The sequence below is a fragment of the Alosa alosa genome, chromosome 4 (assembly GCF_017589495.1).
Source record: "Alosa alosa isolate M-15738 ecotype Scorff River chromosome 4, AALO_Geno_1.1, whole genome shotgun sequence".
Classification (NCBI taxonomy): domain Eukaryota; kingdom Metazoa; phylum Chordata; class Actinopteri; order Clupeiformes; family Clupeidae; genus Alosa; species Alosa alosa.
Genome location: NC_063192.1, coordinates 6,346,589 through 6,359,558, shown reverse-complemented (window position 1 = coordinate 6,359,558; position 12,970 = coordinate 6,346,589). Strand labels below are relative to the sequence as shown.

General features: G+C 41.2%; 1 protein-coding gene across 6 annotated transcripts in view; it reads left to right on the top strand.

The window, feature by feature from the left end:
• Positions 1-12,970, top strand: part of sycp2 (synaptonemal complex protein 2) — a 51,013-nt gene that overhangs the window by 17,711 nt on the left and 20,332 nt on the right. For all 6 annotated transcript variants that reach the window (XM_048240384.1, XM_048240387.1, XM_048240385.1 and 3 more), the window contains exons 24-31: positions 5,015-5,418; positions 5,778-5,893; positions 6,021-6,057; positions 6,267-6,337; positions 6,437-6,479; positions 6,568-6,611; positions 6,845-6,902; positions 7,142-7,307. In XM_048240384.1, coding sequence (XP_048096341.1) covers positions 5,015-5,418; positions 5,778-5,893; positions 6,021-6,057; positions 6,267-6,337; positions 6,437-6,479; positions 6,568-6,611; positions 6,845-6,902; positions 7,142-7,307 — 939 coding nt within the window. The remainder of the gene's footprint in view (positions 1-5,014; positions 5,419-5,777; positions 5,894-6,020; positions 6,058-6,266; positions 6,338-6,436; positions 6,480-6,567; positions 6,612-6,844; positions 6,903-7,141; positions 7,308-12,970) is intronic.

Sequence of the window (12,970 nt, the reverse complement as noted above, 5' to 3'; positions counted from 1 at the left end):
CTCTTTGTTCTTTGTGTGTGCTAAAAAGTCCTGTATAGTCCTGTGCCATAAACAGTTCTAGACAGTCAACATACTTCAGGAGCATGGAACAGAGGTGTGTGATTTGATTGGCTGTTGACCTAAAATATCAACCAGAATTGTAGACTCTACCTTCAAGCATTAGAAGCATTTGAGACCAGATTACAGTTTTTAACAACTGTTTACACACTGTTTATTTTTTTCAAAACTCTACACACAAACCCCACAATTGCTCACACAAAATGCAAAATGCCTCAAATCCCCAGCAAAATGATACCCTGGAAAAGAGTTTTCGCGGGAGCACATTTTTGAATTTGTTCAGCGAGTCACTCTGGCAATGAGTAATGATGCTCATTACTTATGTCCCTTGCATTGTGGGACACCAATCACATCGGTGTATCTGATATAGGCGGGCCAGAGGCGAGCTAAACAGATGAGAGTCATAGTGTTATCCAATTGCGTCGAAGTCCGGAATCAGTCAGTAAACATAGGTCGTATAGTGTTATCCAATTGCGTGCAGTGAGATTTTCAATGCATGCTTGGTGCCGCACCTGGAGTTGGGCCATTACATTTGTCATGGTCAGACCATTAATCTTTCGGATTTGGATCTGGAATCTCCAGGCTAGCATAATGACACACAACATTCAAAATGTCATACACATCTCTGAAGCAAAAATTTGCCTCACATTTTAAACACTTTTGTCATAATATGACATTTTGGATACATCATAAACACACTGTTGCTCTAAAACTAAGGCTCTTCTGTCTTTCATGGGCTTCTATGTATATTTCCATGTAAAAGTGAGTCATCTACAGAGAGAAGTTAAATTACACAGTAAACATGTAAGCAATATTGAAACCAAAGATATGGTGTTTTGAAAAAGCTGTTTTTGGCAAAGACAGAAATTAGTGTATTTCCAAAGAAAGAAATGACTGACTACTATCAAATTACTTTGCTTTTTCCAAAGAAAATATATTACTCTGTGTGTGTGTTTGTGCATGTGCGTGTGTGTTTTTGGGGGGGGGTGTATATTCATAGGCCTATAGACCCTTTCAGCTGCAGAAACAAACGTGTTTTCTTAAGGCATTTCCAGAGGCACAGAAAACAACATTGAGCTAATGGTAACTTGGGGACAAAGGACAGAGGGGGGACAAGTAAAGTCAACTTTTTGTAGAACTGCCCCCCTAAAGTCCAATTCATTTTTATTTCAAAGTATCTGGATTGTTCTGAACATTTCAACTGTAAATCCTCTAGGAACAGATTGAAAGGGTCTACTCTATACCTATATAGTATATATATATATATGTATAGAGTATATCTATTCATAGGCCTATACTAATGCAATGATCGGATGGTGTTCAGTAAAGTAATGAGTGTTTGTACAAGTACATTGAGGACTGAGTGTGAATAAGTATCGAATAAGTCTGGCATTACTTCCTGTTAGATTTAGCAAAGATTTAATGTGTAAGCAGTTGAAAAAAACTGTAAATGTTTACAGTTTCATAGATTGATCCTACTGTGGAGTGAATGATTTATCAATAGGAGAGATCAGGTGATTTAGTTCAGGTTTTTATTTACATTAATTCTGTTATCCGAAGTCTTCTTCTTCTTCTTCTTCTTCTTCTTATTACAGTGCATGAAAATGCACTGTACTGTTCTTCCTAGGCTTCTTATTATTATTCCGCTTACCTCTTTTTCCACACACAATTTCTCTTGAACAGTTTAACTTAGAAACTTCATTCAAACTTTGTAACGTAGGTCTTCAAACAGATCGGGTTGCTATGTCTTTTCAACTTTGAAACTTTTATACTTTTTAAACTATTAAAGAAAAACTTTTTAAAAATCCCCATAGACTTAACATTGCCGATTATGACATCATAATACGGCCATTAAGCAATTAGAATCCTATGGCAGGTGTTCAGGCCACCTGCAGCCTCAGGCTTTAAGAATACAATCTGGGTCAAAGACTACACATCCTATTCAACTGTTTCCTCTGCCCAAAATTGTTTCAAAAATAAAAGTCCTCAAAACTAAAAGTCCAATAATCCACTGTTAAACAATGTAACCCATTAAACTACTGAACTTTTTTACATTCAACTTAAACGGTCTACTTTTAAACTATCTATTAAACTAGCTGTCTATCAACAACGTTTAAACTATCTACATTCAACTTTTAAACTATTAAACTATATACATTCAACTTTTAAACAGTCTACTTTTAAACTATTATTAAACTATCTATTAAACTAGCTGTCTATCAACAACTTTTAACTTGTCATCAACTATGTCAACACTTGTCATCAACTATGACTCCTACCCATAGACAGTAAAAGAAATGGACGAACAGACTCCGTCGTTTTCAATGGGAGGGCACTGAGTCAAATAGAACGATTTTTCAGTTGGTCCCCCCAGTACTGCATGAGACTCACACTTAACTTTGTGACGTTAGCCATCGAACTGAATCTTGTAACTCATATGATAGATACACAGAAATTCTTCTCACACTTCCTTCGCCTTCAAAGTCATCAAAGTTAAACATTTATTTATGTATTATTATTAATATCATCCTCACCAAGTCGTGTTAATGTTGAAGCTACCATACATGATCATCTTCAAAAACAGTCATGCTAAAACAAAACAAAAAAGTTACAGCCTTGAAGCTAATCTTCTTTCCACTTTCCGACCTACGGTCAATCCATCGAAAACCTCTGAAATGATTAGTGCCGTTTTTTAAAAAAATTAGGTTTACTTTTTTACTATTATTAGGTTGCCTCTGTGTAATGCTTTACCTTAACATATGGTCGTGTATGCTAGGTTTTGCTTATGAGTTACTGTCATAGACAGTAAGGTGGACTGAGCTTCTTATCCAAACAATACGGTTATCTCCCACGGGCGAAGAGAGATTACGTCAAAGCTAGCTTCCTCCAACCCAACAAGCTAACCATTCTTCTTCACGGGTAACCAACGCTACGGACGAGGTAGTGGAGTCTGTTTTGCCTTTGTAGTGTTTATGTGGATTACACAGAAGCTACAATATCGGCACAGGATATATGTTATATGAAGTTATGGTATTTCAAAAAAATCCTAGAATGAATGGACTTCTATGGGAGTTAGCAGAGAGGTGGTCCCTCCAGCATACGTCGATTCTTCTACTTCCGGGAATTCGCCTGCCCCCTTGCTCCTACCCACTGTAGCTAGTTAGCATGGTTAGCATTGCTAACATTGTTAGCATTTTAGCAAAACTGATAAAAATGATTAGCTAGGTTAGCTAAGTCATATGGTTAGCATACTTAGCATGTTAGCATTGTTAGCATGCTAATTAGCATAACTACTAAAAATGATTAGCTAGGTTAGCTAAGTCACATGGTTAGCATACTTAGCATGTTAGCATTGTTAACATGCTAGTTAGCATAACTACTAAAAATGATTAGCTAGGTTAGCTAAGTCACATGGTTAACATAATTAGCATGTTTAGCAAAACTGCTAGAAAACGTTAGTTAAGTTAGCTAAGTAGCATGGTTAGCATAGTTAATATTACTAGCATGTTTTACAAAACTGCTAGAAAACGTTAGCTAAGTAACATGGTTAGCATGTTAGCATTGCTAGCACTGCTATAAAACATTAGCTAAGTAGCATGGTTAGCATAGTTAAAAATCTTAGCATAACTGCTAGCAAACATTAGAGCCATTCCAACTTTCAGTTATCGTCAAATATCTACCTATACACAGCCATTAAACTATTTAAATATCAACATTCATTAAACTTCCAGTCTGTCAACAACTTTTAAACTATTTACCTTCAACTTTTAAACGGTCTACTTTTAAACTATCATTAAACTATCTATTAAACTAGCTGTCTATCAACAACTTTTAAACTATCTACTGTCTATCAACAACTTTTAAACTATCTACATTCAGCTTTTAAACAGTCTACTTTTAAACTATCAACTTTTATTAAGCTATGCAACCACCATGTCTATCCTAGCATCACCGTAGTAACCATCTCTGTATTATCTGTTTTAACTATACATGATATTTTACATCACAACTTAAGCATTTTCATGCACTGGTAATTCCTTGGAATTGCATTTCTAGTTATTCTTCCCACCAAATTTCTGCGTCTAATTCAGCTTTAACCGTTTAACGTAGAAACTTCAAACTTTGTAACGTAGGTCTTGAAAAGGACACGTGGGGAATGTATTTTTCACTTTTGTAAACTTTATACTTTTTGAGATATAATAAAAAACAAGCTTATTTTTCCCCATAGACTTTACATTAGACTATGACATCACAATGGACTAATTAACTTGATTTGCACCTGTATCAACTTCCAGCTGCTCACTACTAGGACCCATCAAAGGGCCAGTTAAACTGATTGCACCTGTATCAACTGCTTTCTGCTTAACTAGGCCAACTCTCTGTGTCTCTCCATTCTACAAGGATATAAGGCACATTCCATCCAACTTTCTATCCATTCATCCTCTTCTTACCTTGTAACATCCACATAGTTCTGCCAAACTTATGCTATCCGTTCGCTAGCTTGTAAACAAATCCATGTGCTTTATCGTTACCTTTTCCCACAGTTTGAAATAGCTTAATGCGCAATTTCTCCAGCAGAGGGGGAAATCCTGCCAAGTTTCCCTTTAATTCAGTCAATACAGCTCATTAAACTGAGCAGTGTCTGTGCACTTACAGTGTATTTTAAAGGTATTTTAAATGACCCTGCCTATTGAGTCAGTGTGCTGTCTGCCCGGGTTTTTTTTATTGACATGCAGCCAGCAACTGTATATATCTACAGTATAGCCGGTAGTTGATTTAGTCAGTGCTACGAATAAGAACTTGTGAAGTTTCTTCACACTTTGGTGTCTTAGCATGTTCCTGTGTGTGTGTGTGTGTGTGTGTGTGTGTGTGTGTGTGTGTGTGTGTGTGTGTGTGTGTGTGTACGCGTGTGTACGCGTGTGTCTCATCACATGTGCTGTCTGTCTGTGCCCTCCAGACCCTGCCCCCAAGCCCACTCCGGAAAAAGGAGAGCTGCAGCCTCAGCAGTGGCGGCCCCCCTTAGCCCAGCGCAACTCCAAGGAGGTCAACCAGAAAGAGCTGCACACTCAGCTTACCCAGAAGCTGGAGGCCCTGGTCAAGAAAAGGGAGCAGGGCACGCCGGCCAAGGGGCCCCTCACTGGCACAGCAGGCTCCAGCCAGTCCCAGACACCCTGCCGAGATGGAGCCGGAGCACCAGGCTCAGGTAAGACCAGAGCTGTGCCTGGGATGGTGCCCGTGCCGAAGTCTCTCAAGCAAACACCAGCCAAGGCTCTGTCAGAGAAAACAACCAATCCTAAAGCTGAAGCTGCTCCGTCGGACGTCACCAAGAAACCGGCCCGAGGGAGTGCTGCCAAAGAGAAGGCGAGTGTGTGTGTGTGTGTGTGTGTGTGTGTGTGTGTGTGTTACTGGGGTTTCATCCAAAACCGGGAGCCTACAGTGGCCCCATAAACTGCACTCACTGGACAAACAGAAACAAGAAACAATAGTAGTGAACACTGTGGTAACAACGGGCTTCTACCAGCCAACTGGAGGTTTGAAAGCAGAAAGACAGTACAGACGAGGGTCAAAATATCAGCCTTTCAGTCCCTCGTGTTTATAGTGTGGGACCTGCTCTTAAATCACTGGTGTCTTGAGATCTGAACTCAATTTGATGAATGAATGAATTTGAATTTCCTTACAAATTGTCTGACTCGCTGAATTTATTTGATGTGGTTGACTAGAAATCAGAAGAGATGACGGAGAATATGCTGAAGTTTATCTCTAGCCATTACCAAGGCATAGGCTGTGTTACTGCAAAGGATTCTGGGCTACTGTCAGCCAATGCAACCAACAAGAGGTAAGGAACCATCTGTTGTGATTCACACATCGACCCTCAGACCTTTTTTTATCAAATCTGTTTATAAGAGGTATTAACAGTATTCAAACTAATTCCTTTCTTTTAATATTCCTTTTTTGGTTGTTAGGTCTTTATTTGATAAATCTTGGTACCTTAACAGCAGCGTGAGTATTAAGCACAAAGATGAGGCTATACATATTGAGATGTACAGTACAGTATATTATCATATTATGTATATATGTTTTTATGTATGTTTGTATGTATAATTATATGTATATAATAATATGTATTTGTAGATAAATAAACACTTTACAGTCTACACCTAATGGCTTAGTGCCTAAAGACTTAAGTTTTCCCTATATTATTTTTGTAGGTAAAAGGAGACCGTAATGGCTCAGGGTTTTTGAAATCATTTGACTTGTCCAAGAAGACTGACTTCACAGAGTATGTGAACCATTCTTATGTATTACTTGTTAGATGTTTATTAGAAATGTCACTTAAAATAAATATTATTTACCTTCTTGACCTTCTTTTTTTTTAAAGGGATGTCTATGCATTTGAAATGAACAGCCCAACTAGTACAGGAGTAAGGAAATCTTTTTTGCACATTAATAACATACAAGCGTGCCTTATAGTGCCAAATTATTGTTTCTAACTCATATTTTATCTTGTAGAAAAACATCAAAAAAGCCTCTAATAAATCTGTGATGGAGTCCAGGTAATGATATTTCTGATTTAATACTTCCCCCTAGTGGATGAAATATGGTATGACTAGGAGAAAGAAAAAAAATGTCTGCTTCTGCGATCACAACTTTTCTTCTAAATGTCACTGAAGTTTTGACTTGTCCATATTAATGTAATAAATGTGATAACTGATCAGAATGTAAAAAATAAAGATAACAAATATTGCATTTTCATAACGTAAACGTTCATAAGTAATTATTGTTCCAGTGCTATCAGCAGCTCTTTCACCCTTTCTGCATCTGCAAAGAAGCCCCCTCTTGAAAAGGTTGGTTCAGCTGTTTCTGAAGTGGGCTTGCAAGTACTTGTTACTATCAAACAGTAGTATACAGTACATACAATACTTCGGTGTTCCAATTTATGGGATAAAAAGTGATTGATAAAGGATATTCAAACTTAGTTTATGTATATATATCACTAAGTTTATATGGGTCACAGGTCATTGTGTCTGTTACCTGTTGAGATGCCTCCCCTCTCTGAGCCTCATCTGCATCTTTTGCCTCTCAGGTGTTCAGCCGTCACGTGGCAAAGCACCTGTTCAGTGACACGGACACAGACAGGGACAAAGAGAACGCCACGGACGTCAGCTGGCTCAGGGACTCCGCCCGCAGGCCCAAACCCAAAGTGGCCGACTACAGCCGCCAGCCGACCAAAGCCTGCCCATGTGTCTCAGGTGGGCCCACTGGGGAGGAGGGGCAGCCTGGGGCTGCAGGGACAGGGTCTGTGGGCTGTGAGGGTGTTTCACCAAAGGGACAGAGTGAGAGTGTGGATAAACCTTTTAGCTCATTTATGACACTAGTAGAGTCGTTTTTTGAAATATACAATAGGGAATTCAATGCCATGATCAAAACTAGAGAAAATGCTTGAAATTAATGTACATGGTTAAAATTGTTGTCTCGGATAATTAATAATTCATGAAAAAAGAGGACCATGAAATAGGTTGATGGCTTTCTGAAGAATTTACTTGAAACATGTTTAGAAGCAAGGTTGATTACCATATTTTAACTATCTTTATATTATTTATCTGTATTTTAACTATTTATTTACCGTATTTTCCGGACTATAAGTCACACCTGAGTATAAGTCGCACCAGTGAAAAAATGTGTCATGAAGAGGGAAAAAACATATATAAACATATATATGTTGCACCTGAGTCACAGGACCAGCCAAACTATGAAAAAAAAAGTGCGACTTATAGTCCGGAAAATACGGTAGTATTTGAATAAAATGTTTGAAACTCTTAAGCTAAATGCCGAACTGTTACTACTAGATTTGCCTACTAATGAAATATTGTACCTGAGGCTATTGTTTTGATGTCCAGTGTGCTGTGATGACATGTTTGCCCATCCCACCCCTACCCTTACCCCTACACACACAAATACCCATTATGTAACCCTGAATGAGGCCACACCCTCTACCTATACACTGAGGAGGCGCTTGTGAATTATGTTGCTCCCCTCACATGATGCTCAGCAGTAACAGGTAAACTATAACATAATATCATAACAATTTGTTTAGGACCATGTAATACGTCTGTAATAGCATGTGAAGATTGTTATGTGAGGATTATGTATTGGCTAACTGAATAATTAATATATAAGAAACTAAAAACACGTTAGCTAGTTAGCCTTTGTGATTAGGAAGAAGCTAACTAGAGCCTCCACTCTCCAGGATGTGGGCCCCTTCTTGACAAGATGTCGCCCACAGCATTCAAGGCCCCCGGCACATGAACTACTCTGAAAGAGCTGCACTGCAAAAAATGTGCACTTCTAACCAAGTGTTATTGATCTTATATTAAAATTAAAAAATCAATTTGTATTGTTTTTAGTATGAAAAGACTTACCTAGCGCCCTCTCAAAAGATAATTTTGACTTAATTTAAGAAGACTTTAACTTATTTAAAGGAGGCAAGACAAATTTGCTCAACGCACTGGCAGACAAATTTGCTTGTTTTTAGGACAAATTTGCTTAACACACTGGCAGACAAATTTGCTTGTTTTCAAGATGAGATGTCTTAAAATAAGTCAATTTTGTTTTTTTATTTAGTCAAATGATTTCACAAGAAAGCGCTAGGTAAGTCTCTTTATACTGAAAACAATACCAACTAGTTTTTTTTATCTTGAAATAAGATTAATGACACTTGATTAGATTTTGCTAGATAAGCAGTTTTTGCAGTGTGAACAGGGGATGAGCCCAGAGCCACAGGTCTGTCGCCAGGCTGCAAAGACCTGGAGACCCCAAGCCGCTGTCGGTCCTCACCATCACATGTTGGCCTCTTAGCCACGGTAGAAAGTGCCGGAGGGTGAGGAGAGCGGCCCTCAGCTCCAGGATATTGATGTGCTGGGATAGCCAAGCAAGTCCAGAGACCATTGATGCCCTGACCATCGAGAACGACGCCCCAGCCTACTGGGGATGCGTCTGTAAATACGACCCGGCGACGAATCACCGGTCCCATGGCACTCCCCCTCTCGGTGTTGGCGGGATCTCTCCACCAGTGTAGGGCCCTGTGAAGCCTGCGGGACACAGTCACCTTGGCCTGGGAGGGCCTTGGGGCACAGGCCTAGGCTCAACAGGCACCTCTGGACTGGGCACATGTGAATGAGGGCAAGGGGGACTACCTGCACCATTGCCACCATAAGGCCCAAGAGGCGAAGGCAGAGTTTCCACTCCACCTGGGCGTGCAACGTGAAGCGACTGAGACATGCGGCGAAAGACTGCTGTCTCGCAGGTGAGAGAGTCACGGATGCCCTCCTGGAGTCCAGGACCATGCCCAGGAAGGTGGTGACCTGGGAAGGCTGGAGCCTGCTTTTCTTGGGATTGAGGCGCAGGCCCAAGTCCTGAGTGTGCTTCAACAGTAAGGCCACGTGTAGGCGGCATTGCACTTTTGAGGTTGCACAGAGGAGCCAGTCTTCTAGATAGTTTAATATCCTGAGCCCCCGCTGCCTCATGGGTGCAAGAACTGCATCCATGCACCTGCTGAAGGTTCGGGGGGGCCAGAGAGATTCCAAATGGGAGGACTTGGAACTTGAAGACCCGACCCTCAAACGCAAACCTCAGGAACCGCCAATGCCCCGGCCAGATCGGTATCTGAAAATAAGCATCCTGCAGGTCGATGGTAGCAAACCAGTCCCCTGCATTGATGGCCTGCCGCACCCTCGGAACTGTGATGAATCTGCACCTCAGTAGGGCTTTGACTTTTGCCCAAAAATCATATTCGAAGTTCGTTTGTTTATTAATATTAAAATTTGAATATATTCGAATATGTATTAATCCTATTTTAACCATTAAATGTCTTCAGTAAGACCGATATTGGTATCAAACTTAAGTTCTATTTGTTCTGTCCACCAGAGGGCAGTGTATCAGTCAATGTCAATAGACTATGTGCACGAAAGGCTGAGTATTTATGCGTGTGTCAAAATTGTTATTATTGAGCATAGGGCTGGGCGATAACGATAGCGATATGTATCGCACATGTAATCGATATCAATAAAAAATACGTTCAATAGAACATTCATAATTAAAAGCAACACACACCTCCTGCCTTATGTTGTCCATAAATAAAATAGGCTAAATATATCTTGCATTGTAGTATGTCAAACTCTACCAGAGTAGGCAGTAGAAGTAGGCCTAACGTTACCTCAACACAGACTCTCCTTGCCCCGTGCACTCTCTCTCTCCCTCTCAACAGGCGCATCCCTCCTCAGCATGCACATGTAATCCAAACATTAATCGTGCAAGACGACTGGCTAAATTGCTATTAAATCCGGTTAGCATCATTAGCACGCTTCACGAATTTGTTCAAAACTACTGCATTCAAATTGACTGCTAAATTCTAATCATTTCAATCCCAATGCAAATGGAAAAGTATTTTCCAAGACTCAAACGGGCCTGTCCCAAGGAGAAAAAAGTATTCAATTGAAACTTAAACACACGTGGGGAAACTGAACAGTCTAACCATATACTATGATAAACTAGCAAATTAAGCTAACGTTACTTTGTTTACAATATTTCCAGGCTTCAACCAGTGCTGCTTTTCATTCAGACTTATCTGCACATTTATTTATTTGAGTGTTTTTAATGATTGTGTTGCCATTTCTTTTCCCTGTTTGCTTTGATTGATAACTAAGGTGATTAAAATCAGAGGAAGTTATACGTTTAAACCAACCAGCCAGGATGCTAACCTACAGGAGCCCAGATGGCCAATAATAGCCTTGCTAATGAGCTCGCGATTTCACTTCAGAAGGCGTGAAAAAAAACTCGGAATCTGAATTGAAAACAACGTTTAGGCTACAACCAAATACATTTACAAAAAAATATTTCCATAGGCTACAGGTTCGAATATTAAGAGATCCCTAAAATTCGTTTGAATATCTTTAATTTTTAAAGTAATCGAATTATATTCGAATAACGAAGTTCGGAGTCAAAGCCCTACACCTCAGGGACCGGTCTGAGGTCTGAGCGTGCATGGTACTGCTCACCAAGGTAACCGTAGGTGCCCTCGTCACACAGAGTTTGGTCCTGAACTGCAGGCGATACCCATGGGTCATGGTGAAGAGCACCCATGGATCCGCTCCTAAGGCCAGCCAAGCCTTCCTGCATCGAGCTCAGAGGCGAGGCTGGCTGGCCCGCAGATTGTCAGGAACGATGAGGGCGCCTGGAGGGGCCACGGCCACTAGCACGCTGGCCCCCCCGGGGATGCCTGAAGCCGCTGCCTGAAATCAGTCGGCCCCCAAGACGGATGCCCTGACGGATGCCCTGACACCTCTTCTGCACAGCGGCGGCTGTCACGCGCCTGCTGCAACAGTGTGGTTGCCTGTGGGCCGAACATGGACCCAGGCTCCACCGGCACTCTCAAAAGACGCTCTCTGACTGCTTGCTGGAACTGAGATTGAGACAGCCAGAGATGGTGTCTAGCTACCCAGAACTGAGCCAAGGAGTGGCCCGATGCCACTACCTGCTCCTTAGACACTGCAGCGAGGCACACAGAGGCTGACTTGAGCTCTCTCAAAAGAGCGGGATCACTGGCACTGCTTTGCAAGAGACCAGAGAGGTGTCGAACACACAGTGACAGAATGGCCGCTGTGTTAGCCAGGTGGACTTGCATCGCTATGGGCCTATGCAGCTTACCCAGCAGAGCCTCCATAGTCCTGCCATTGGCACTGAGGCAGGAGGGACCACCAAAGAGGGAGTTGGGAGAGGAGAAGAGGGGCTCCAAAGCTTGATCCACTGGGAGGAGCGAGCCACAACCAATCAGCCCTTCGTTGTGCATGTTGGAAAGCACCTTAGCCTGTCCAGACCACCTACGAAAAGTAGTTGGGTAGGAAATCGGGCGACAGACCAAGTCACTAAAGTCTGGTAGGAGGAATGAATGAGCCGCCACTGGCTTCAGTCATGTCTGTGTGGAACCTAGACGCAGAGGCAAGGGGCTTCTCTGGAAGGGGAATATCAAAAACCCTGGATGCCCTGCCAACGACCTCCTCAAACAGAAGGGCCAGCTCGCCTCCCACGGCTTGTGTGTATAGGCATAATAAAACAATTCATGCACGATTGGGGGTGTCCCTTGCCTAGAAAGCATGTTGGTGGCCCAAACACAACACACACTTATCATGGCCATCCAAATGTGAATGATCAGTTAGTGCCACAGCTACTATCTCTCACCAATTCCAAAAGCTTGTAAGGAGATCACCTCCTGCGGCTGCTTCAAGGGATGTCTAAGCCTGCGCTGCAGTTGCAGGAAAAGTGGCATGTTATGCATGGAGTCATGCAGCTGCAGCAGCACCTTTCAGAACACTGCTGGAGAGGAGGAGGAGGAGGATGATTAGGATAGCCTAAGTGTGTAGCCTACCTCTTCATACCAAGAAGTTTCAAGAATTGAATAGAATAGAATGGATTAATTACTAAATAAATAGGAAAATATGCATTATTAAATAAATAGTTAAAATACAGATAAATAGATAAAAACAGATAAATAATATAAATAGATAGTTAAAATATGGTAATCAACTTTGTTTCTAAACATGTTTCAAGTAAATACTTCAGAAAGCCTGTTTTATGGTCCTTTTTTCATGAATTATTCATTATCCGAGACAACAATTTTAACCATGTACATTAATTTCAAGCATTTTCTTTAGTCTTGATCTTAAATCTGAGGATGAACAGACAGCTACAGACATGGAGCGCATAGTAGGCCTACTTTCAGTTTCTGCGCATATTCACGTGAAAGATAATTAGTAGGGACTATTGACTGGACGGACCAACTCTGACTTCAATTAAACCCCATGCAGAGACACACACGCGCGCGCGCAGGACCACTTTGGGGGGGCCTCTCTCTCTCTCA